Source organism: Sminthopsis crassicaudata, chromosome 2, assembly GCF_048593235.1.
Source record: "Sminthopsis crassicaudata isolate SCR6 chromosome 2, ASM4859323v1, whole genome shotgun sequence".
Lineage (NCBI taxonomy): Eukaryota > Metazoa > Chordata > Mammalia > Dasyuromorphia > Dasyuridae > Sminthopsis > Sminthopsis crassicaudata.
In genome coordinates, this window is record NC_133618.1 from 564,925,162 (window position 1) to 564,952,961 (window position 27,800).

Consider the following 27,800-nt stretch of genomic DNA (forward strand, 5'->3'; position numbering starts at 1 on the left):
GCTCCAATTTTTCCCCTCCTTCCCCTCCTAGATGGCAAGTTGACCAATACATGTTAAATATGTTAAAGCATAAATTAAATACAATATATGTATACATGTCTAAACAGTTGTTTTGCTGTACAAAAAGAATCAGACTTTGAAATAGTGTACAATTAGCTTGTGAAGGAAATTAAAAATAAAGGTGGACCAAAAATAGAGGGATCGGGAATTCTATGTAGTAGTTCTTAGTCATCTCCCAGAGTTCTTTCCCTGAGTGTAGCTGGTTCAGTTCATTACTGCTCTATTGGAACTGATTTGGTTCATCTCATTGTTGAAGAGGGCCTCCTCCATCAGAATCGATCTTCATACAGTATTGTTATGAAATACATAATGATCTCTTGGTCCTGCTCATTTCACTCAGCATCAGATCATGTAAGTCTCTCCAGGCCTTTCTGAAATCATCCTGTTGCTCATTTCTTACAGAACAATAATATTCCATAATATTCATATACCACAATTTATTCAGCCATTCTCCAATTGAGGGGCATCCACTCAGTTTCCATTTTCTGGCCACTACAAAGAGGGCTGCCACAAACATTCCTGCACATACAGGTCCCTTTCCCTTCTTTAAGATCTCTTTGGGATATAAGCCCAGTGGTAACACTGCTGGGCTATGAACTAATAATTGAAAAAGAAGCTAAACAGTCTCACTCAAATCACTAATTTCCTTGAAAGAAATCTGAGAGACCATCTACTCCACCCACCCCTCATTTTTCAGATGAGGAAATAAATCTAGGAAGGAAAAGTTATTTTCCCAGATTTCCATCATTAGTCTCAGAAGCAATATTTGAAACCAGATCTTCTTGACTTTTCACTAGGGAAGATTTGTGTCTGCTCACTGAGAAATATTAGGAATAGGAGCACAAAGATAGGAAAGAAGAAAGAGGACTGGAAAGAGATACAAAGATGTTACCACAGCCTTAATAATTTTTTATTTATCACTATACTTGGAGATTCCCTGTAGTTAGTGATTCTCTTAGGGAAAAGCTCTCCATGGGGAATTTCAAAACATGAGTGAGTAGTCATCTGGAATGAATTATTCTTTTTTTCTCATTCTACAAGCAATAAGGTAATATCTGAGCAGTACCAAGGTTCATAAGATATGGCAGTTACAAAGCTAGGAAAAAGGACCCAGGTGCCTCATCCTCCTATACAATGTCAGAGCCCCTTAAATGATCCTATATTTTGAGAAACTTCTCTACTTGAGAATAAATTTAATTTCATCTAATTCACCTGACACTAAAAAGTTCTCAGGCACAGTTCTTCTCAGCAATACAATGATCTAAGAATTCCAAAAGACTCATGATGGAAGATGCTATTTACATCCAGAAAAAGAATTGGGGAGTCAGAATGCAGATGGCAGCATACTATTTTCACTTTTTTTGTTCTTTTTCTTTATCATAGTTTCTCCCTTTTGTTTTGATTCTTTATTCACAACATGACTAATGTGAAAATATGTTTAATATGAAGGTATATGTATAACATATCAGATTGCTTGCCATCTTGGGGAGGGGATAAGAAAGAGAAATAAAGAGAAAATATATTTGAAAGTCAGTATCTTATAAAAGTGAATGCTGAAAATTATATTTGGAAAAGAAAAAGATCCTAGTATCAAGTTCCTAAGGCGGTTAAATTAGAGGGTATAAGGGGCCATTAGCCTTAAGTACAGAGGTATCACATCTACCTTGCCATGGGCCATACTATCCTATATTCTGGTGATTGTGTTTGAAGAGAGAGTCTCAGATTATGAACAAAAGGTACCATTAGCCTGTGGCAGGTATATCTGCTTCAGGCAGGTTAAGCAGTTTATTAACTGATAAGAGAAAAGTGAGTAGCTCTTAGCTTTGGAAGACTTGCTTCCACAAAGCCTGTTCCTAAACAAAGGATCTTAGCAAACTGGGAGGAAAGAAGAATAATCCACAGATACATTTGCATATATGAGACCTTTCCACTTATCTGCATCAGGAGGTCACTTATCCATTAAGAAAATAATAATAATCCAAGATATTTAGACATGGAGATAAGGTAGAATATTGCCCTCTTCCTTACTATCTTTCAAAGCTCTAAAGGAGTTCTCTCCCCAAAGAATTGATGTAATAGGACTGTGTCCCCCTGATCTTGGGGGGAAGAGGGTGGATTAGAAAAACCCTGAATCTCAACCCCCCAGAGCATCCCCACCCTCCTACTTGGTTCCCAAGATAAACTCCCACAATAATCCTCATCTACAATTCATTTGGAGATCTTGGCCTGGGGCATAATCACCACCCATTATTGACCTGAAAATTAGTCCCTTAGGCCATCTGGAGATGCTCCCTAGCCCAGGCCATAGAAACCTCAATATAATGAAGACTCTCTATCCCAACCTTTGCTAATTTCCTAACCAGGAACTAGCCCACTGAGACTCCTCAGTGAAAATAAATCCATTTTTGCCAAAACTTCGCTTGGAGATTGGGACTGCGAATTCTTGTGCAAAACCTGAGACACAGCCTGGGGACCCCCATCACTGTTAGGGTATCCTCACCTCTCAACTGAAGGACTGGAACATATAAACATTGCTTTTCTCCTAACCTGAAGGAAAAGGCAGAAGCTTAGGCAAAGTGGGAACTTTCTGTCCATTTGCTGCCTCTGTCACTTTCGGTTAATGTCATACCAGTAAGCCATATTAGCACACAGTCTCTTTAGGGTCCCACTGAGACTCAAGGGTAGTATCTTTCATTTGGAAAACTACCATTGTCATCAGGAGATAATCAACATGAAATCAACTTGTCAGCACTAAGAGGGGATATCTTATCCAGGGGTTGGAAGCTATTGGAGAACCAAGGCAGATGAGGAGGTAGCATGGCTGGCCTTTCAGTACCAATGTGGAGTAGATCCAGCATATCATCCATTCATGGTAACTTCCTTCTTTGTCGCAATAGGTATCAGGACCATCAAGTGACCCAAAACACTTTTTAGATCTTAGGTCCCTAACCCTCATTATTCCTCTGTGAAGAAAACTGTAAAGTCTTGTTTAGCTTCAGGGAATTTATTAGCATTTCAATATAATTGTTTTCCTTTATAATCCTATATATTTAGTTTATGCATTTAAAACATTATTCTAAGTACCACTATTGCCAAAGAGGTACGAGAACCTGTGCCTTACTTAAAAAACTCAAAAATGCCTGTGGGAGTCCATTGTCCTAGATTCAGTATTTAAAATGCTATGCCTTCTATAGGTCAGGAGGTAATAGGAATAGAAAGGATCTTGCTGCTATATCTGTACTATCATATTGGAAGCAGTGAGTAAACAAGATTAAGAATATAAAACTAATCTAAACTGAGCATGATATCTATAATCCAAAGTACTGGGAAGGCTAAGGCTGTTGGACTTTTTGAGCTCGGGAATTCTGAACTGCAATGGGCTATATCAATGAGGTATCAAAACTTATTCTAGAGCACATTAGTCTCACCATTCTCTAGAAAGAGTTTAGATGGGCCTAGAGATCTGTCAGTTCAAATGCAACAGAAAGGGGAAGAGGGTGGTCAGAAACAGTTGCACTGATTAATTTTAACTATATTCACATGACTTTCTCATGATGGCCTTTTGGTATTCCTGTCATGTATAGTCTTGATAAAGTGGCCACTGGGGTTCCCACTCAGATCTGCTAATGGGACTTTTTATTAAAAAAAAAATCAGATCCTATCCTTAATTTCCAGGTCAGGAATGAAAATATCAAGACTCTAATGTTCCTAGAGCAATCATAGAACAAAATGGGTCAGGATCCTCTTGACATTTTGCCCAGTTTTACAAGCACTGATGGGCTAGAACTCAGAAGTCATAGGGCATACTAAGACATTTCTCCTCCCTTCGTTAGTTATCAAAAATTCAACTAATTAACCTCAGTTTATTATGTAAAGACATTCTGAGAGGCCATTCCTGGAACACTAAGATCTAAGAGACTGAGGAATTTCCTTTAGGTCTGCTCTGAGACAAGAAGACAGATGCAAACTAACATTCTTTGCCCTGACTGAAAACAGATCTGCCTAGTTGCTATAGGCCACAGATTTCATTGAGCTCAAGATGTCTGTCAGGTAAGAAGATTTGGAATTTCCATGATTGATAAAGAAATTGTTCCAGTCTTTAATAAGCCAACTATGTAAATCTTATTCCATGGTAAATTGGAGCACTGGGCAAGGTTGCAATGTAAATACCAGTGGAACACTGACTAGATAAGAATGGAATTAGAGACAGAGAGAGTAATATCTTAGACATAACTCCTCAGGAGGAATACCAATTTAACCCATGTCATCTGTTAGAGAAAGATTAAGATTTTAAAACTGAAAGGATATATAAAGATAAAGATTTAGATTTGGAACTGAAAATAAACCTTGAAAGCCACCCACTCAATCCCTTTTCTTCCTTTTACAGATGAAGAATATGACTTGCCTGATAGGTGATGGCAGAGCAGGTACTCAAACCCAAGTCTATGAAATCCAAATTCAATATTCTTGTTTGTGTACCCTGCTGCTTTCTCTGTCTTGCCTGTTAGAATTAAAATCCTACCAGTTCAGTCATCCAGATTATCCCTTCACACCACACTATTTCCCTTTGGACATAAGAACAAAGTAGGATCATAGATTTCTTGAGAAATATAGAGAAGGATTCTTCCAATTCAAGTAATAGACTAGAAAATCTTAGATTGGAGTTTTTAATCTTCTATAGATTTAATTTTTAGATAAAATTGCTTGAAATGTGTCTCAACCTCAGTTTCCTCTCTGTGTAATGACAGCTCTAACAGCTACCACTGTGAGGTGGTACAGGAAAGCAATACTCTAAGTGATCAGCTTAGAGTCAGGAAACAAGGTAATAAGAAAATAAGAACTCGGGCCCTACAATTTTCAATGACTTCTGATATCAACTATGCTTCCATTGATTGACTAGCTCTATACTGTAGCTAACATTGGAGATTCCCTGATCTTCTAGAAAGCATTTCCTGATCCCTAACCCCATCACCTCCATCCCCAAGAGATATATTTATTCCTCTTTTTGTTTACCATAGCAAATTATTTCTTTCCTATGGAAAATGACACATTCTATTTTTAGAGATATTTTGGTTCTTGTCCTATTTTCTACTGTAGAATGTAATCCATACAGGGCAAGGATTACAGTTTTATATCTCCCACAAGAGATGGTTTAGTGTAATGGATTGAAAGACAGTTTTGAAATGGAGAAGACCTGGATTTGAGAGCCACCTTTGACACATTCTTTAATCTCTCATTGAACCTAGGTATAACCTTGAATCTAGTCTAAGTTGAAGAACAGTTGTAAATATGTATTGGTACAGAGGATTTCCTTAAGGGGCAACTCCCCACACTCTAAGGAAATTGTGGGTTTAAACTAAAAAAGAAAAATCTTACACATAATCTAAATTCTGAAAGTCTCTGTATATTGAATGGTTACTCTTTTTGCAATAATTTCATATTCTTCCTAAGCAAAAAGCATGGGTATAAAATTTACATTTCCTACTCTCACTCTAGGAAAGTCAGAGAAGCTAAGACCAGAACCACAGTAGCTTTTGTTCCTTTGTAAGAAAGTCTTTAAGGATTTGAATTCCACCACCCATGGGGTAACTCCAATTGTGTCAAAAACTAAGAATGTATTTTCTGTAAAAAAGAGAAGGGAGCAGAAAAAAAGAGTGAACCAGATGGACTGTTACTTTTCAAATCTGACTGAACTAGGGAAAGAGAGAAATAATAAAATGATAGCAGTCATTTACAAACATTTAATGTTTGCAAAATGTTTATATGTATGTTATTTCATTTGAGGGTCTGTTGTTATCTCAGTTTAACAGATAAGGAAACTGACACTGAAAAGGCTTAAATGACTTGTCTAGGGTCACACAATTAAGAAACATCTGTCTGAGGCAGAGTTGTAATTCAGTAGTTCCTTACTCCAAGTATAATACCTTGAATCTGCGCTTCCTGTTCTTGAGAAAAAAAAAAAAAAATCTACATCAATGCACTGAGTACAAAATGTTGTTGACAGCTCTCCTCCATCACTCCTGCCGATTTTTGCCTCTGCAGCTTGGTACCCAGGGCATGACTCATAACTCCCAACAGTGCTCAGCTGAGTGTCACTGACCTATGGTTATGGCTCCTGGTGGTATCTCTCCTGGTCCCTTCCCCACAACCTTGACAAGTTTATCCCACATTATAAATAGTCCACCATGGAAGGCAATGAGGTGAAAAAGTATTGGGACTGGAGATTGTTGTGGTTGGGTTGCTTCTTGTTTCCAGTGTGTTCTTTCTTACACATAAACATACACACACCCCCTCATATTAGCAATATTATTTGAGTTGCTTGGATGATAGTGGTTTCAAAGGCAATTCTTTGTGTATGTTAAAGTCTGCTGCCATGTTCACAGGAGAATAAAGTGCATTTTTTAAAAGCTTTGTACATTGTAGATTGTGGCAGTTTCTCATTAGCCAAAGTCATTGTCATGGTCAGTTACTCTTCTGAGGATAAATGAAGGTTTCCGGGACAAGTCATAGTGAGAGTCATAGAAGACTTTACAAAAATCTGTATAGACTAAGCAAGAATGTCAGAAAGGAGAACTCAAATGGGAACATTTATTGGGATTTACCTTCCAAAGAATCCTGGGGGGGGAAATAAATAACATTAGGAGAATCTAAAGCTGGTCTATTCCTATTGACTAGTGAACTGCAGAAGTTATTCATCCCTATGTTACATAGCTCACGTGGTCCTGGATTAGAACAGGCTATATTTTGCTGACAGCATTAAATTAATCAATAAAATAGGAAATCAAATTGCCTCAAATAATGAATAATTCTATCTGTCCTTGGCTCAGTTGTACAGGAAGCAAGGCACTGCCAAGGTTAACAAGGCAGTAGATAGGGGCAGAAATAAAACATTTTGGATTAAACCCCATTTCTCTGTATTGCCATTCACATCTGGTAACCAAGTTTAGAGCAGGGTCACAAGAAAGCCTCTGAGGACACAGCATCAGGGAAGCAGTATGATGGCACAAATTCCCAGAGCCTCGGTTCTCTTAACCAGAAAATGAAGTGGTGGGTAGATAGCCAGTAATTTCTCATGCAGCTTAAGAGTTGGTCCTCTGATCCTATGTAAAATCCTTAGCTTTCTTTAAGGTTCATGTCAGATGCCATGTTTTTCATAAGATATTCCCTTATCCTCTCAGTTTTTGGTGCCTTTCCTCTCCTGCTCTGTAAATTTATTACAGTTTTATTTATATTTGTACCTAAAAAGTCTACTCTCCTCAGTAAGCTCTTTGAAGGCAGGGACTATTTCATTTTTGTCTTTGTAGCTATATTATTCAACACAATGACATACATACAATAAGTGCTAAATAAATGATTGAATAATCATTCAGTTGAATGTAGCAAGAAAAATATTGGAAAAGCAGAATGCTGTTGCCTTCCTATCTGTCTTGAAGTTAGGAAGACCAGGATTCAAATCCTACCTCAAACATTTATCAGCTATATGATCCTAGGCAATTGTCACTTTTTCTCTGTGCCTTAATTCCTCATCTGTAATATGGAAAAAGTTGGACTCAATGCTATCTTCTAGCTCTGGAGGTCTGGATTCAAATCCCAGTTCTACTATTTACTACTTATATGAACTTAGACATATATCACTTTACTTGTATGGGTCTCTCTGCATCTGTAAAAATGAGAGGGTTGCCCAAGAGATCAAAGAAACTGGGAAAAGTGCCATATGCACAAAAATATTTAAAGCAGCTTTTTTTGTGTTGTGGTAGCAAAGAACTAGAAACTAAGGTGCCACCTATCAAATGGGGAATGGATAAACAAATTATGTTAAATGAATATAATGGAATACTGCTGTGCTTTATGAAATGATGGAAGAGAAAACTGGAAAGACATGCATTGATAGAGAGTGAAATGAGTAAAACAAGCAGAATAATTTCTATTTTAACAGCAACATTGCAAAAACAAACAATTTTGAAGAACTCAAAAAATCAAATCATAGAAATGATCAACACAATGATCAACCATGTTTCCAGAGGAATGAAAGATTGCTTCCATCTCCTGACAGAGAGATGACAGAGTGAATATATAAAGGAAGCATTCATGTTTTGAACATGATCAGTATAGGAAATTGTTTTGCTTGACTGAATATTTGTTACGAAGATTTGGGTTTTTGTTTTTAAGGAAGGGATGGAGGTGGAAGCAAGAAATAAAATAAAATTCCTGTTAATTGAAAAATAAATTAGAGGGTTAGGGTAAATGATATCTAAAGTCCCTTTTGTTCACAATCATTTGATTTTATTGTGGTCAAAAGTGATATAGAGGCATATACCCCAATTACAGCAAGACTTTTCAAAGGACAGGGACATTCAGCAATGCTAGAAAAATACAGTCTGTCTGAATTCTTTACCCAAAGCTCAGTGGCTTCCCATTCTGGGACATACACGTAGTTGCTGAGCAAAGAAATTTAATCTGTATCCAGAGACTCTCAATAAATAAAGTCCAAAACAGAGAGAGAAAAGATAGAAGTCTCTTAGCTTCAATTAGCTCATGTTCTAACTGAAGATTCACCACAACCATTTCCATCCTCAATGTGCTATAAGCCAACAGCTGGGGATATTCTTTGGGGTTTAAAGTCCTCAGACAGAGCCTAGAAATTGAGAAAGGACTTAAGGGATCTGGAAGTGATAGGGGAAAGGATATGAGGACATGCATAAAGAAGATGGGAGGGGCAGGGAACTACTATAAATTCAAGGGATTTTAAAAATGGAAGAGATGTCTAATCCAGACCCATCATTTTACAAGGAACCTAAGGAAATAAAAGTAAAATTGCCTGCCTAAGCCTCACTGGTGGCAAGTAGCAGAGCCCAAATTCAAACCCAGGCTTTTTTGACCCCCCCGTTTCAGTGTTCTTTTCCATTAAATCATACAAGGCAAGGTCTTGGAGACCAAGTCAGAAACTACTGCCAACTTGAGTTTAAAGGCTCTTAAGGTTAATATCACTCTTCCTTGTTATCTCCATGCCAAGTTCCCTGCTGACACAGCAACAGGAGGTGCTCAAAGGCTAATTCCCCCTTCACTTAAAAAAGGGAGCAAAGCTAAAAAGAAAAAGGAAACAAGCAAAGAAACCTAAGTACCATTTCCAAATTCAGTTTTCATTTCCCTATGACCTTGGGTAAATAATTTCCCAATTCATTGCTTCACTGGAATCACAAATCTTTTCTTCCCCTTTCAAAGAATATTATAAACACACGGGCTGATTTTCAAAAAATCAGGATATCATCTCACCCAAGGTTTATGGAATTTAAAAATCCTTTCTATTAAGGGTTAAAAGAACTTATAGATTAGTCAGTGGTCCTCAAACTTTTTAAATAGAGGGCCAGTTCACTGTCCCTCAGACTGTTGGAGGGCTGGATTATAGTAAAAAACAAAAACTCACACTCTGTCTCCGCCCCTCAGCCCATTTGCCATAACCCAGCTGGCCACATAAATGTCCTCAGCCCACAACATCTGGCTCGTGGGCCATAGTTTGAGAACCCCTGGATTACATGGTCTAGAATTGCAAGTTGAAATGAACCTTAGAATCTTCTCTCTAGATAAGGAAACTGAGTCCTAGAGATGCTAAATGGCTTGCCCAAAGTCAAATGACAGCACGTATCCATAGTGCCATGCTGCCTCCTATTTATGAGCTAAGCCAAATCTATCCATCCATCCATCCATCCATCTATCTATTTATCTACACACATACATATACATGTATATAGGCACATATGCTTACATGTACATGTATGTTTAATTGTACATTACTATGTATATGTTTTAATTTTAAATTTAATTTCTTATTGCATTTTAAATTCCAAACTGTCTCCATCCCAACATATACTAGGGAAGGCCACCATTTGCCATAGATAATGTGTATGTGTGTGTGTGTGTGTGTGTGTGTGTGTGTGTGTGTGTGTGTGTGTGTGTATTATTTGTATGTATATAAAACCCACTCTATACATATGTCTGTTTATCAGTTCTTTCTCTTGGGATGAATAGCATGGGGGGAATGATGATAGAGCACCAGTCCTGAAGTCAGAAGGGCCTGGGTTCAAATCTGGCTTTAAATACGTAATACTTCCAAGCTGTGTGATGTTGGATAAGTCACTTAACCCCAATTGCCTCAGGGGGGAAAAAAAGGCAGGGGGGGGGAAGGCGGGGGGGGGGGGGGGGGGAAGGGATGAATAGCAATCTTCCTTCACAGGTTCATTGTAGTTGATCTTATATTTAAATCTTCAAAATAGCTTAGTCATTCACAGTTACTTTTTGAACAACATTGCTGTTACCATATAAATATGCTTTAGGTTCTGCTCCTTTTTCTCTTCTTTATTTCATGCAAGTCTTTCCATTGCCTTTTTTTCCTCTCTAAAATCAACCAGCATATCACAATCCAGCACAATCATATACCATTAGTTATTCCCCAACTGATGGCCATTCCTTCATTTTCTAATGCTTTGCCACAATAAAAAGAGCTTTTTAAAAATATTTTAGGAAAAAAAAAGGTTCTTTTTCTTTTTTTTTCCCTGATCACCTTGGGAAACAAGCCTAATAGTGGTATTATTGAGTCAAAGAGTATACAGTTTTATAACACTTTAGGCGTGATTATTGTTGGTTCTTCAAAATAATTCAATCAGTTCTCACTTCCACCAATAGTGTATTAAAGTCCCAATTTTTCCACAATCCCCCCAACATTTGTCATTTTCCTGTACTATCATCTGAGTCAATCTGATAGGTGTGGTATGCTTTTGCAAAGTTGTTTTAATTTTCATTTCTCTATTCATTAATGATTTAAAACATTTTTTCAAAGGACTATATATAGCTTTAATTTCTTTATCTAAAAACTTCTTGTACATATCCTTTGACCCTTTATCAACGGGGAAAAGATTGTTTGTATGTGTGTGTACACATATGCATGTATATATGTATGTATCTATATAATACATATATAGCCTTTTATATATTTACACAGACATATACATATATAGATATATGTATGTGTGTGTTTATACATGCACACATAAATATATATTTTTTAAATCCTCTTGCTAATACTATGTCTACCAACGTGGCTGCTCCTAGCTTATGGTTTTGTCTATACCTTCATCACAGCAGCACAGGGAACAACGACCACTTTTTATGACCCTGGAAGGCTCCAGTGCACGATCCTTCCTGTGAGTGTACCAACAGGATCAAGAAGGAGGGCATGATAAATCCACCCAAGATCAATCATATAACACAAACTGGTTCATCAAAGAGACAGTAGCTATGTTCATTATGAACCAAGACCAAGATCCTTTGGCAGGCATCAAACCCCTTGTAATCAGGTCTCTGTCATTATTCTCAAATCTACTGAAAGACAGTTACCATATATTTACAGGAAAAAAAAATAATGCCCAATCATAATCAAATAGGCAACCACTTTGCTTTAAGTACCTATTAACTAATGCTAAATTACAACAGAACAGCTCTACAAGTATTTTTGACATCCACATGTACATCAGAGGCACCAGTAACAGATCAGGCCATTAGAATAAAAAGCAAACGAATTGATAGTGATGGGGCACTTAAAACATTACCGGAAGCATGGAGCTGCATTTATTTACTTGCTTCCTTTCCAGCTATTCTGTTTCTCTGCTTTGTCCCCTCCTTAGTCCATTGCTCTCCTCCATCCCCATCTTTGTACTATAGGAAAAAGTAAGCAGATAATGCTCGCTCGACACCAGAGCAAGTACTGCATCCCCCTGAAGTAAGCCAATGCAAAGAGCACTGTATCCTGAGTCAAAGGACTTGTATTGAAATCCTACCTCTGCTAATTATCCATATGATCTTGGACAAGGATCCTCACCTCTCTGGGACTTAATTTCCTAATCTGCAAAATAAAGTGATTGAATTATATGACCTCTAAGTTTCCTTTTGGTTCTAAATGTGTCTTCTATGATTCCTTTCCCTGTGGCTAAATCTCTTATGTCAAGACCAAAGAAGGTATGTTTCCTAGGATTTAGAAGAAAAAAAAAATCAATAAAATATATTTCTTAAGAATTATGATAACAAATTCATTGTGAGATGCTCCTTAGTATTCTGTTAATTTCTAAACTTTCCCCAGGATCTTCAAGGTCATGGAACCTTAGGATTTTATTTCTATAATTCTACTAGTTTTAAGATAAGTGATCTGACTTGCTCTAAGATAAAAATCTCCCTTCACAATTCTTAATTTTCCCCAAATACACTAATCTTCATTTAGGCTGATAACCCCATTTAAATCCTCTGGCTCTAGGAAATTCTTATCTTCCTAGTTTGTTTTATTTAAGTTCAGAATAAAAATAAAAGCTTGCTTTTTTAAAAAAAAAATAAAGTCATTTAGAGTTTAGGAAGGATTTGGTATTTGATTATAAATGAAGGGTATAGTTTATAATTTTCCCATAATATATAAAATATCACAGAGATAATGATTATATCTGTGATGCTAGTAAGAAAACTCCCTGTACCAATGCAGATAGGCAATCTTCTGCAATTTATAGACTTAGAAAGTTGTCTAAAGAAGAGCTGTCAAAACTCCAAATGCTGCCAGGATCTGATTAAAATGAAATTGGGAAATGTTTAACAAAGTAAATAAAAATTCAGTACAACAGAGATAATGTTAATTTGAGGTTTTCTAAGTCAATCTGCAGCCTGCAGAAATTCATTTCTATCTGAGTTTGATATCAGTGGTCTAGAACACTTAGAGGTTAAGTGATTTGCACAGCATCACATTGCTAATATGTAAAAAATGCAAGACTTGAATATATTTTTCTTGTTTTCAAAGCTGACTCTCTTTAGCTCTGATACCACAACTCACTATCTCTCATAATCATGTACTAAAAGTTCTCTCATTGTAAATAGCTGTCCAGGTTCAAATTTTCCATTCAATGCTTCACTCTAATTCACTCTAATGAATTCTAGGTGCTACATCACTCATCCCTTGGCTATCATTTTCCTTTTGTTTTAATCAGGTCTAGGATCCTGCCAACCCTAAGTTCCCTGTGTTTCTAACAAGCACAGAATAGTATCTTTTCTTCAAGTTACTCTGCTCGACCTTTGTCTCTCTCTACCTTCCAATTTATCTTCCCTTGTTTACTGGGAAGTTTACAAATTAGCATCACATCTACAATCAATAAGCTACACTAGGTTAGTCCCTGGTGTTCCACTCATAAAAGTAGGTAACTGATACCCTATAATTAAATCAAACACAAATGTGTTCATTTACTAATTTTGCAAGAAGTTCACTTAGAAAGCCCACTTCTTCACAAGCATCTATTGTATTCCTTTAACAGTGGGCAAAACCAATGGCAGGAACTCCAGGAATGTACAGTACAATAAAAATAATCTAGCTAGAATGGCAGGCAAACATCCATTCAGATTAATACCTCATTGACCAAACTTTCCAGTAAAGTCAAGACATTCATGTACAAGAGTAACAAAGATGCTGAGACTAGGTCCGTTCCTCTAAAAGGGAAGAAGAAATCTGAAGTATAGGGAATAAAATCACTGATCTGGGACTTTTTTTATAGTATCATTTCTGATGATCAAAGGGAAAAGATGCAATATAATGTAACCTGTTGTGAAATAGTAGACTCCTTCTTTCCCTCCTCCCCTCCCTACTTCTCCCTACTTTTCTCCCTCCCCTCTAATTTCATAATACCTCTAAAGCTCTGTACAATTATTGTCTCCCTGTGATTGTACAAGCATTTTAATATCTATTATTTAATTTTACCCTAAACATTCAGGGAAATATTATAAGGCAAGTATTTTTCCCATTTTAGAAATTGAGAAACTAAGGCACAAGGAGATTATGTGACCCCTAAAGTTTGTTAAGTTCCTTCCAACATATAGAAGAGCTGGTTTTAGAACCTAGATCATCTATCCACACTTTGACAACAAATTGTGTTAAAATGATGTTACTTTACCACTCCAGGCCTTAGTTCCTTTATCTGTAAAATGAGGTTAGACCAGATAGGCTTTTCTAGCTCTGCCATAAGACATTCACAAGAAGGAACAAATATGAGCCCTGATCTTATTCTGATACCACTTTCTTTCCAAAACTCCAATCAATAAAATAATATCAGAAACACTGGAGCTTTTGATGATGTCTACAATGAAGTTCTGACCACATTCACCTCACATATAGAACAACTGGTTCAAAATTGTGTGGAAGCATCATCTGAGATACAGTGGTTTATACACAGTAGGCACTTATTAAATGCTTGTTTAATATAAATTAAAGAATGCTCCTGTTCAGAAGAGAATAGACTTTACACCTAAAGGATTTCCTTCTTTCATAAACTGTCTCATTAAACTCTTCCCCCCCCCCCCTGAGGCTGGGGTTAAGTGACTTGCCCAGGGTCACACAGCTAGGAAGTGTTAAGCGTCTGAGACCAGATTTGTACTTGGGTCCTCCTGAATTCAAGGTTGGTGCTCTATCCACTGCGCCACCTAGCTGCCACCTAGCTTTCCCCTCATTAAACTCTGATAATAAAGTAGGATCTTCTAAATTCCCTTTTCTTTGTTTTTCCTCTCTTTTATTCTCCTCTTGCCTCTGTTACCTTACTGTGCCTCTTCCCCAGAATTCTATGTGAATTCTATAGCCCTTTCATCTACCCATTTTCCCACCCCCATAGGATGACTGATTCCCCTGCTGGTTATGCAGTATAAAGGGACTTAGCAGGTCAAGTTTGCATCTAAGATACAGACTTATGAGCAAGAAAAAGCAGTGAACAAAATCCTGAAAAGATCTTAAATAATTCCCTTGAATGAAAAAAGTATGGAGTAGGAAGTCTTGGTAAACACAGAGCAAGAAAACTACAGTTGACATCTGCGGTTACTGATTTGTTCTGTTTTTAAAAAAAATGAAATGCCTTTTCTCTAGCCTGATGGCAGGAGCTAGTATTAGAGCCTTGTGATAGGATGATGTCTCATATAACCCTGGAATGGCTGGGGATCATTTTCACAGAATTTTTTTCCCCAGAATTTCAGATTTGGAAAGGTCTTGAGTCCTTGTCCAATTTTGTCCAATGTTGTCCAAGTTATCCTCAACAACATACTTAAAAGTCGACACCTTGATGTGTCACCCTGGGCAAGTCACTTAACCCCAGTTGCCTCAGCAAAAAAAAAAAAAAAATCACCACCCTGACTTTTATTTAAAGTTCTTCCTTTCATTAGGAAGTCTTTTGGATAGCTCTGTTAGGAATTTTTCCCCTCTGACAACAAACATGTAACTTTTCCCCATCCTAGTTCTTTCCTGGGATGAAGAGCAGATATTAACCCTTTTTTCTATGACTTCCCTTTAAATACTTGGAGACAGCTATCACGTCCACACAGTTTTATCCCCACAACCACAAGTATCATTGTCTTCAAGGTCAACATTAACAATTGCGTTAATTGGTTCTCAGGCAGAATGAGCTTAAGGTCTCTCATTACCCTGGGTACTCCTCTGGACACTTTTCATCTTTTCATGGTCGTTCCTAAACTGTAGTACCTAGAACTCAGCAAATTAGACCAGATTTGAACATGGCAGGGTATGGAAGGGCTAATTCCTTCTTATTTCCAGACACTATGCCTCTCTCAATTGGGCCTAAGATTACATTATTTTCTAGGCTGATGCATCATACTTTTGACCTATACTGATCTTATTAAAGTTTACTAAGGTCTCCAGAATTTCTTTCAGACAAATTGCTGTCTAGCCATGCTTCCTCTACCTTTAAACTTCTGATATTGCTTTTTTGAATCCAAGAGTAAGATTTTATATTTATTCCTACTTCCATTCATTCTATTCAGTTTAACCCCATGTTCTAGACTGCTAAGTTTTTTGTGACTTGTGTAGGTGTGCATTGTTATAAATTATTTGCAAATCTGATAACCATGCTACAATAAGCATTTAATAAAAGTATAAAGAAAAATGTTAAATGTTAAAATACAGGACCATGCACTGATTCCTAGGACATTCCACAAGAGACTTCATTTCAAACTTACACTGGAAAAATTAAGTTACACAGAAACATTAACAATTACTATTTGGATCTTGTGATTTAGCCAATTCTGAACCCACCTAATTGTACTGCTACCCAGTGCTTATTTCTCCTTTTTTCCCATAAGAATAGCACAAAATATCTTAATTTCCCTTCCCATCTCTTAGCAAGGAGAGGTTAAGAATACCTTCCTCCCTTCTGAGCTGTAAAAGGGAGTTTCCCCCTCTTACAGCTGAGCATGAAGCCTCCATATCACCTCAGGAATATCTTCATGTCTAGCCACAAACTAAGTTGATAATGATCACAGAATTCTACCTAACCAGAGGGTCCCTAGATAGGACTCATTACCAGATGTCATCAGTTCAAGATACATTGCCTTCCCACCTCGCCTCAGACTCTTTCCCAGCTTCATGTTGGCATCTGGCCTTAAACCCAAAGAAATGTCTTATTTATTACTAACCTGAATCAACATCCTATCCCAAACCTTAATAAGATCTAAGCTTGAGAGTGAAGATCCAGAAGGATGGTGGAGAAAAGAGTTCACAAAATGTGGCTGAATGGGGCCAACACAGCACACAGGGTAATTCATCCGACATGGGGACATGCTGTTCCAGGAGCATTATGACAATTAACAGGAAAAATCTGCTCTCAGAGCATTGCCAAGCAAGTGGCAAGGTCTCAGCTGGTGGTGCTTCATTTCGGGAATGAGAGGCAGCTCCCAATTCTCCCTCTTATCAAAGAAGGGGGAGGGGACAGTAGTTCTGAAAATGATGGGAAGGGCAGCTAAGGAAGAATTGTTTTAATTAGGGAAGCTCACTAAGGCATCATCATCCTAGATATGTGTTTAAAAAGAAAATATTCACAGACACCTTAAAAGCCTCAAGAATAACTTTACCACATTCCTGGACACATGAAACTTAGCACATCTGGCACCTGGAGAGTTCCAGTTGTTCAAACATGCTTATTCCAGAATGGTTTTCAAAAGCAAATCAATCTTATTCATGTCTTCTGGTCCAGCAACAGTCTCCCACCTCCTTACCTTACTCTGGACAATTTCCTCCAAGTTATATTTTTAGCCAATATATCTAATATTAAATCAACACAGTTCACTAGGATGTGATGCTCCCAAATTCCTCAAATCCAGAAGAACAAGGAGAATACATAGTCAATGAGTCCCCCTTCATTTCCACATTATTTTCTCCATTCCTTGATATCATTTGCTAAAGGTGATAGGTCCATCACTTTGTAAGCATGTCTAATTTTTTTCATTGCTCAGCACCTAAAAGAAATCCTCTACAAAGGCAAAAAACATCAGCCATACCTTTCATTTACCCCAGTCTGACACCAGAAATGGAAAGGAATTCTGAGCTTAGAGCACATCTTGAAAAAGTTCCAGGTTTAAGATTGGTACCACAATCTCCCATACCTCATCTGGACAGGCCGATCCCTGCCTGCCCCCAGGAGGGACTTCATGGATGGACACTAATTCACCATGTTAACCCCTCTCATGCTAGACCTGTTACACCAGTCCTGGCCTGAAGCCACCACCACCCGGTACTGGAGTGAGCACTCCATGTGATGGAACTTGGCCAGTGGACTTAGAAAGCCTGTTGATCTTGGCATTGGCCCTGGGACCCTGTGTGGAGCTACGTGCTGAGACACCACCATGGGTCAACTATTTCATAGTAGAATCAGTCAGCTCACATCCTGCCTGGCCAATGCAACTCCACTTTATCTTCAGATCCCCAAGGAGAGACTCAGAGAATAATAAAAATGGTTTCTGGGCCTTCAGTATGTAGGAGCCTACCAATAACCAGAGGTCCTTTCTCTTGCTCCCCTCACACATCCACAACATTCTTCTTGAAAGCACAGCAGCCCCCAACAGAGTTAATAAGTTCTGTACATTATTCCAGCAAAAACAGAGAGGCCACATTTGGGCACCAGTGGGCAACAATCCCTGCCTCTGCTCTCCAGGTTGAGCAATTACTGATCGCAGCCACACAGCAGACAACTCCCAGGGAAGTTAATTAGGAAACATTACCAACCACTGGATGACTAGGAGAGAAGCTTTCCAGGGACCAAAGGATATTGAAACAGCATCCTACAGTCAAAAGATTCAGTTCTCCCCAAGGCACCCTTGCTAGTGAATGGAAATCCCACCATACCTTTCATTCCAAACTTGGACCGTCGACCATACTTGTTGATCATGATAAAGAGAACCACCAAAAGGACACAGGCAAAAGCTGCAAGTCCAACAGCTATGGACACCTAGAGGAATAAAATATATTATTCAGTATCAGGGCGTACCACCAGAGTCCCACAGAGTAAGCTGCATAAGTGCTTTCTGCCCAAATGAGAGGTTTTCATCAGAAGCTGTTCCCAGTACATGATGCTGTGTAACTGCTGCATAAAATCCTTCAAGAAACAGATTAACAAGACACTGAAGACTTCCAAGAAACTTACCACAATAAATCGGTAGGAAGAACTCCTGGTTCCAGGATTCCATTCTTTGAGCTGTTCCCATCCTTGGTGAATGGTATTTGGGACCTGACTCAACCACCAATTATAAATGATTTCCCCTTTCCTTTTTTATTCAAAAAAGCTTTGATTCCTAAAAGCTAAGGGAGCAAAAAGCCATCCCAGGGCTCAGAGAAGCAGCCAACCATCATGCCAAAATGCTGTGTAGAAAGTCCACCACTTCTGGGGACTACCTATGTGAAACAGTGCATACCCTGTTGGACTCAATTAATGTGTTAGTTTTCATAAACTGCTTTTATTTTCTTTGTTACAAGGGATGGCTTAATGAATAAAGGAAGGGACATAGAGATATAGATAGATATAAATGGAGGTGATAAAAAACAAAAGACATCGAGAAAATTTTTAAAAGATAGTCTACCTCTGGAGGCACAGAATTCATCTTTAAATATCTAGTCTTATTTCCTATTGAAATACCAGTCTCTGGCTTTCTTCTGTATCTTTGTAACATTAATCAGTCTTCCTGAACCAAGCCCAGTCAGGCCCCTTGGGAGAAGTTAACTCTTCTTGACCAGTATATGACTCACCCCAAAAGTGTCCTCCTCTGGTTTGTGGGTCACGGTGATAGGAGGTGTGGGGCTCACTTCATAGACTGGAACCAAAAGAACAGAGCAGGAGGGCAGTTAGTCAACAGACCACCATTAGAGAGAATTGGGAAACTCTTTGGAGCCTAGGACTCAATTCCATCCCCTGCCCCAGAGAATATACCATCATTCCCTGCAAGAAGATATTCATTCCAGTTTGAATGTTTGCATCCTATTATCTCTCTAGATTCTGAAGAAGTGAACCTAGAACAGAAATCCCTTTTTCATTACCTGATTAAATACAATTCCTCAAGAGCACATTTGCTCACTGCTATCCTGTCTTTGAAATCATATCCCTATTATCTATCCCATCACCCACTTCCTCAAAGAGAAAAGGAAAACTTAGGCTCTATAACCTATAAGCCACTGGAATAATATAATGCTTTATGGAGAGATTGGGGGGAGGAGGGGGTTTGGAAATAAAACCTAAAAAAAACTTTGTTCTAGATGTACCTGTGGATGAAAAACAAAGGAAAGCTTCCCACAGACTATATAAAAGCAGACAATACAAAGCTCTGCTTTCACTGACTCCTGAGGCAATTGTTGACAGCAGGTTATCAGTAGACATTTCTATCCTCATCCTCCTTTATTTTCACATTCCCTTTCTTCTCTGTATCATGTTTGGGCCTTAGATGTTGCTTAGTCTTAGTAATGGTAATTTGGGTCTAAAGAGGTTATTGATTCCAGCCTAAAATAGAAACTACTATCTCATTCATTCCCCATTGAGGCTAGTGCACTATGGCAACTCAACTTATTATATACAAAAGAGACATCCATGGAAATGCCTCACTCTTAGTTACCCAGTCAGGCTGAAACCAAGAGTTAGTTTGTTCTAAGGCTTATAGCATCTTCTTGGAAAAGAGCTATCTCTGGAGGAACTGTGAGATTATTAGTCTCCAGAGATTTAGAAGGAATAAGAATCACGGATGACATTTGTTATCTACATAAGGCAACCTGGATGTGTCCCCTGGATGTGGAGGGAAAAACCGCTATAAAACAAGTCAGACAAATTCCCATAATTCTGTCATGAGAAACTGATGAGAAGAAAGGTTGACTTCCTTCAGAAAAAATACAAATGTAAATCCCTAATTGTAAGGGCCCTTTAAATGGGCGGACACAGTGCATCGGGAGATTGAGACCCAGAAGTAATTTCTGTGGATATTAGGACTGCCCTTGGGCGGGATCCTGGCCATATTGAGATAGTTTTGTAATGGGTGACTCTCTCGCTGATTGGCTGTGTGTGTGACCTCACAGACCCTATGTAAGCCCACTGCAGGCAGCAACCGCCCTCTTTAACCTCGTGCTCTTGACCCTGGCTCCCTAGCCTGGGTGGCCAAGCCAAGATGGGTAGCCAAAAGAGGTAAGGGTTTTGGTAGTGAACACATGGGTCTTCTGACCAGGTGTTCACTCGGGAACCAACAAGTCAGGGCATCAGTCAGGGCATTATGTGAGTAGGTATAATAAAGGCTTTTAAGATTACACGTGGCTGTTCTTGAGTGCGCTACCGGTTATTAAGCTATAGATTCAAGAGATTGTGGCCAGAGACCTTAGAAGGCCTCAGAGGAGGCGAGCCGGGTAGAGCTCACACTGCAAAGGACAGTGGTCAAAGGTGCTCTGGTGGGTCTAGGACAGACTAGTAATTGTAACTGCCAGGAGAGCACGTTACACCTAATGACCTTAAAAGACCATTTAATCCATACTCTGAAATTATTTGTACTTTCAAACTTCTATGAAGTTTCCCTAATGACTCATTAGCCCAGAAATCTAATAAGCCACAATCACACATACAATGGCTCATTGGTCATCTCTCAAATAGACCTGTGACTCACTGATTTGAATACTGACCCGCACCACAAAAATATCTAATGCACATTACATTCCATCTGTGCCTACTTTTAATCTCTACATACATTGGAAATATAAAAATGTGACTTCTAAAAATTTGGGTACCATATGTTGTATAGGAATTAATGTCTGGGGTATTCTATATAAACACAATCCCAATTTGATAAAAAATTAGGCTCAGCAAGATTCACTGCCACACAAGGGAACTGAAAACTCCTCAAATTTTCTATACAAGACTGAACTTTAGTAATGCAAGTAAAATGGAGTGTAGTAGCCCAGCATCTAAAAAATCTAACTCTAGAATCCTCCTTTAGGGAAAAGGAGCAGGGAAAAAATTGAATCAGCAGCCTAGACTCATTGTCTAACTCACTCTATCACAGACATCTCATTCTCTCTCAAATGTTGGTGGGGAAAGAAGGAAGGCTATCTGAATTCAGAGTAATTAACAAAAATGGATTGAGAACATGAATAATTACAAAGCAAGAGGCAAAGGAGACTTACTTGAGACAAAGTTATCCGTACTCTCTGCAAAAAGGACAAAGAGATAATTAACACATTTAATAAAAAACAGAATGGAGTAAGATAGCCATTTCTGCCAGACATCACCTTTCCCCCTCACCCTGATGCATTGTTGCCTTAGAACTTCTCAGCCACAGACCAGCTATCCCATGTCATCACCTTAGTGTGATGTCCAAATGTTGGGGAAGAGACTGAAGATAATCCCTGTCTCCATACCTGTCTTCACTGTGGCAAGAGGAGTTGGAACCTCAGCACTCTCGTGTCACTCCATAGTTATTTCTTTGGTTGCCAGGGAAAATAGTGTTGATGGTGGGAGAGATGTAAAAGTACAATGTAAAGAGCGTCAGGGAAAGAAGCATGCTCTTTCCAGTATATTCTGAAAGTACCACTTGTGCTTGAAAAACGAAAGTCCAAGCATGTGTAATAGAAAGTGAAAAAAATGTAATTTTGTGGTGCCCAGAACCAGCCCTAACCCCAGAACAGATTTCCTGCACTTGTTGTATTGATTATCTTTAATATTCCATGATGCCCCTGTTAATATCAAGAGACCCTCTACAACGACAGATATATCTTTTTCTTTAAGCCTGGGAAGGTGACCTCCTGAAATGGTCTTTCTACCAGGTATCTATGATTCACTCAATGAGGGCACCTCAGCCCCTGGGATCCAACTTTTCTCCCTTGCCAACTCCATAAGGCTCTAGCCTGTAAACAGCCTTGCATAATGACCTCAAGGAGAAGTGATGGTTTTTGGGGAGGCTTATCCCAAGCGTTCCTGAGATAATACTAGGCAGAATCAATTTGTTGTTTTCTTGGACTGTTAAGTCTCATCTGAAAGCCTGGATCTGACATTCCTGCTGCCTCCATCTTCTAGGCTGTAGGTGACAAAATGCCTGACGGATTTTTTTTAATGGTCATGCCCTGACAGTCTGAAAGAACAGGGTTGCCAGATCAACTCATGGGTTCACGCTGATTTGCATGTTTCTCATAAGGTTCTCATTTATTAGAGAATATTCTCACGTCAGCCAAATGTTTTAACCGAGTCTGTGAACCCTGTAATCTGCCAATCAGCCTATGAATGCTTAAATCCTTCACTGCTGTCTGGAAACATTTATCCATCCAAGATACACACGGACACTAAAACAAGGTGCCACATTCATAGCACAGAACCCATGGGTGGATTTGGGGTTTCATACTGTTGGTGAGTGGGCAAATTAGTAACTTGCTTTTAATTAGTACTCACACCTAAATATTAAGGGGAGAATGGACTGAGGACAGGGTTGGGGGGTGGGGAGGAAACATCCTTGTCCTATCATCACCTGAATCCTCTGCTTTAGGAAAAATGAAGCTCAAATCTTTCAGTGGGCACAGACCCAACACTCCCTGGGAAGGCCCCCAACAGGGGAAGCAAATGGGGCCCACAGAAAGGAGAACAGAGCCAAAGATTTCTGTTCATACATCCCAGAACATAGCCAAGACACAAAAAGGTCTCATAAGCAAGAGCAACAAGGGATTCTTCCTCTTTCTTACCTCCTCCCCCAAAAAAGTCAAAACCCAGGAGGTAGATGAGAAGAAATGGGCTTTTATGCTTCTTTGCTCCCTAACACATTCATTTCACACATATGAGTTTCATTTAACAACAGCCAGAGTCAAATTTTATTTCTGACAATGATGCTGCTAAAATGACCACTTTTTCCCTGGCTCCCTACTCTGCACTGGCAGCAGTTTTCTGAACCCATACTATGCCCTCCAGAGGAAGGTAGCTAGCATGATCAAGGGAGATGGTACAAGAGCTAGGGAGAAGGCAGCCTTTCCCAGCCTTAGCTTGCAAGCAGGTCATAACTAAGCCTTTTTCTTCTACTCATTTTCCTAACAGACTCAGTCCTATAGATTTACAGTGAAGTACCAAATGACCAAGTGAATCACTAAAAATCAATCAGAAAATATTTACTAAGTACCTACTATGTGCCAGGCATGTGCTAGTGCTGGGGATACAAAGAAAGGTTAAAAAAAAAAAAAATCCCTACTCTTGAGGAACACATATTGTAGCGAACTGTGTACAAATAAGCTGACCATAGGAAAAATTGGCAATAAATCAATCAAGGGAAGATACTCAAATTAAGGAGGATCAAGAAAGGGTTATTATGGCAGGTGGAAGTTTATTTGGGGCTTGAAGGAAGTCAGATAAGTCAAGGCAGAGATGAGGAGGGAGGGCATTCTAATCAAAGGTAACAGCCGGTGAAATATTCAGTCAGGAAATAAGCCTATCTTGTTCAAGGAACAGAAAAAAAACGTGAACCTGAACGATATTCCAAAGCATTTTCAAAAATCTCTCCCTTTGACATCTGATTGATTTCCATACTCAGCCTAGTAATATTTCCCTTTTCCTAATAACCCTCAGGTACTATTTCCCTAAGTTGAGAACATCTTTAAGCCTTAATCTTCCTCCTTCCACCTGTGGGTAATCATCCATCTTCCTGTGCATTTTTTCTTCCAACTATTCCCTCTAATCTCTATTCCTTACAGCAGCCCTCTCTCTCAGACTCTGATCCTTCCTGACAGCCTCTCCAGGCCCAGAGGACCCTAAACAGATACAGCATCACACTTTTAAAAATGACCATTCTGAACAGAAGATCACAGTATGGCTACTCTCTGTATTAAAGCTGCAGTCCATTTCTAATGTGTCCACTACTTCTCTAATAATATCCTTATTAGCAGAACTTATTTTTAGAATGTCCCCTTTGATTACTTTCTCTCCTCATTACTTTCAGACTTCCTAGGGGCCAAGAATAGTTATTCAAGGGAGAACTCATGCTTCTCCCCCCAATCCCTCTTAATAAACACATCTCCACATTGAGAAAGCTTTTATTCTATTCCTTTAATTATTAACCTGTGCCATTCTTGCTCCTTCTGACTCATAAATGCATAAAAAGGAAGCAAAACCTTCAACCCAGGATAAACCCTTAGATGGCTCACCCTAGGGAACCATTCCCAAAATAAGATGCCTCAATGTTTTCTTAACAGAGACAAAGGTGGAATAGGGGTTGTTTAGTTGAAATGCAACTGCCAATGGAATAATATTGTGAGTATAGACTATGAAGGAGGCTGGGGAATGGGATGATCTCTACCACCACAGCAAATCTGAGTGGAGGCACTGAATTCTGAAATAATATGCTCATAACAATAAACTTGTATTGTGACAGCTATACCAGCTTGGAATGCTTCCAGGATCTGATTCACCCATCTTGGAAATAGTGACAACAATGTCCCCTCGTTCTATGTCTCCCCCATCAGAGGATTTAAAAAAAAAAAAAAAAAGAATGGATTCTTTGCAGGGTTTTTTGTAGAGTTTAAATGGACTTAAGGTGATCTATTGGAACCTTTCCGTCCAGTTTAAGAAATTCTACTGATTCTCACATTTACAAACATATCCCTGTGATACAATACCATCTTAATAGAATATTGCTCCTGAGAATGCCCTGGAGAGGGGAAAGTATACATATCTCTCCACACCCTTCAGAGGTAGAAAGAATATATTGTGTATTCATGCAGTTGCTTTGCTTCTTAGGTTGGGGAGAAAGGGAGATGGATTGCAAGAATAGACCTTATTATTCCTCTCCAGCTCTATTCCCTAAACAATTCCCTTTTTTTTATATACATTCATCCATTGTCATTTTCATATGACTTTTCCATCTGTTCCCTGTCACCACTTTTTCATCATGTATTTATTCCAATATGGCCAAAAATGAACTAAGCTCCCTTTCCCCAGGCCAACTCCTAAAGACCCTTTACTATCTCTCTTTCTTTTGATGTCACCACATCCTAAATCAACTTTTTCTCTAATCCAATTATCCAAACTTCATTAATCAACCTTTGATGAAATCTCTTGAATCTGTTCCCTTTTTTCTACTTCTACCTCTCACCAATACTATTGTAATAGCCTCTTAACTAGTCTTCCTGCCTCAAGTCTATCTCTTCTCCAATGCTTTCCTCACACTATTATCTGAATAATCTTAATACAATACCCTGATCAAGTCACTCTTGTACTCCAAAAATCTTCTACAGCTTCCCATGGTCTATTTAGTAAACAATAACTAATTTATCCTGGTATTCAAGACTTTCCATAATCTGGCTTCAATTATCCATTTAAGCTCTTTTCAAACTACTCCTCTTTATATACTTTATGGCCAGATAAACTCCATACTCCTCCTACTCTCTCCTATTTCCAGTCTTTGCTGACACTGTCAGCCAAAGTTTAGAATGGATGAATACCTCCTACTCAACTTATCTGCCCCTTGAAATTCCTCCTTTCTTTCAAGGTAATTACCACCTCCTCCAAGAAACTTTCCCTGACCTTCTTCATCCCTCAATGAAAATATTCTCTCCCTCCTCAAATTTATCATTCAATTTTCCTTTTCTTTTGTACTTATTACACTATTGTATCAATTATTAGTTTATATCATTTACCCACTATTATATTCTAAAGAGCTATGAACACTGACAGCAAGAATTGTGTACATACATTTGGGTATCACACCCTTTTTATGCATAGACATAGACATATATGTGCGTAAGTACATGGTAATGCTTATTATTATAAACATATGTATATAGTCATATATTTATTATAGGTCTTTGTATCCCTACTGGCTAGCACAGTGCCTTGTCTATAGTAAGTATTTAATAAATGTTTGTAAAATTGAATTAAATTGAAATGAATTATTAAAAAATACTGCTTTATAATGAAACTAAAATTTCATGCAATGGGCAATAGCTGGAAATATTCCCAGTTTAGAGACAAATGAGTCAGGTGGCATAATTCATAGCAAAGGTGTTCCTAGGGACATGTCCACCTTCCCCTGCTACCAACACACACATACACAACTACCAACAGCACCATCAGCATATTCTAGAAGTTATTCTGATGAATTTTGATGACTGAATAAAAGATCAAAAGATACCAGAGTCTTTGTAAAAGGGTCCATTGAGTTTTATAAAAGGGCAGATTCCTGCATGTCTGGAGAATACAAAATGCTGCTTCACTCCCACAGGAAAGAAGGGAGCTAAGTTTTCTGGATACCAGACACCACTCCATTGTTTATGTCTCTGCATGTCCACCTCCCTGACATGGTCTCTGAAAGAGAAGTCCAGCTTAACCTCAGTGCTGCTCTCTCTCAATTTTTTTTCCTCTCACCCTCTCTATAAATCCACACAGCAAAATCAGCCTCTTTAAAGACTTTGACTATTCACTGCCTCACTCAATCACCATAATAACAATAATTTTATTGTTATTTAATTGCTATTATTATTTCTGGCATTAACATAACTTCTTAAGATTTACAAAGAACTTTACACACAACATCTTATTTGATTTTTATAACAGCTCTGTCACATAGGTATCATGAGTTTAATTATGCCCATTTTACAGATAAGGAAAAAGGGATCCAATGACTTTACCATGGTCACATATTTATTAAGTGTCCAGAGATAGAATGTGCACCCCAATCTGAAGACTCCAAGTCCATAAGTTTTATTTGTTTGTTGTTGTTTTGTTTTGTTTTTTTCCAATACAGGATGGTTTCAGAGAGAGAATACAGAGTTTACTTCTCAACAATCTTTAAAAAAAAAAAAAAAAAAAAAAGATTTACACTTTTCTAGGCAAATTTATATGTGTTCCTCCTTGTTCATGGTGGAATGGATAAAATGACCTCTAAGTATTCCTTCTAGCCCTGAGTCTATAAAGCTAATCTAGCATTAAGTGATATATACAACCCAACCATCTCTGTGTTTGAGAACTTGTACTCAAAGTAAAGGTCATAACGATTTCTACTTTCCCAGAAGACAAAGGAAGAAAGAGCCAATCAAGAAAATCTCTTGGACTCAGCCCATCAGGATCTTTCTCAGGACTGGGTCTGGAAGCTCCCTTGAGTTCCAGCCGTGTGTAATTTTCAGTATCTGAAGCACTAAATTTCATTCCCTTAGGAAAAAATGTTCTCTAAGCCCCAGGGTCTCACTGGCAAGAAATTTTCTCAAAACTCAGCCTCATTTTTTTCCCTTCTTCTCTGCCTTCAGTGCTCCTCATTATAACCCTCTTGCACTAAGTTAAATAAGGCATCCTAAAGTTGTCACTTCTCAGTTATTTGTGAACTGCGAAGTCCCCTTTCACAACAAGCAAACAATACTCAGATTTAGCTCCTGATATCTTTCTCATTCTAAATCACTCTTTCCATTT

The 27,800-nt window shown here is 38.4% G+C and overlaps 1 protein-coding gene across 6 annotated transcripts in view; it reads right to left on the minus strand.

Moving 5' to 3' along the window:
• NTRK3 (neurotrophic receptor tyrosine kinase 3) overlaps positions 1-27,800 on the minus strand; it is a 453,812-nt gene that overhangs the window by 271,824 nt on the left and 154,188 nt on the right. For 3 of the 6 annotated variants that reach the window (XM_074295105.1, XM_074295103.1, XM_074295108.1), the window contains exons 10-12: positions 21,554-21,577; positions 19,151-19,215; positions 18,254-18,356 (exon numbers count right to left, since the gene is read on the minus strand). In XM_074295105.1, coding sequence (XP_074151206.1) covers positions 18,254-18,356; positions 19,151-19,215; positions 21,554-21,577 — 192 coding nt within the window. The remainder of the gene's footprint in view (positions 1-18,253; positions 18,357-19,150; positions 19,216-21,553; positions 21,578-27,800) is intronic. The other 3 variants (XM_074295106.1, XM_074295104.1, XM_074295109.1) reach the window with 1 other exon arrangement.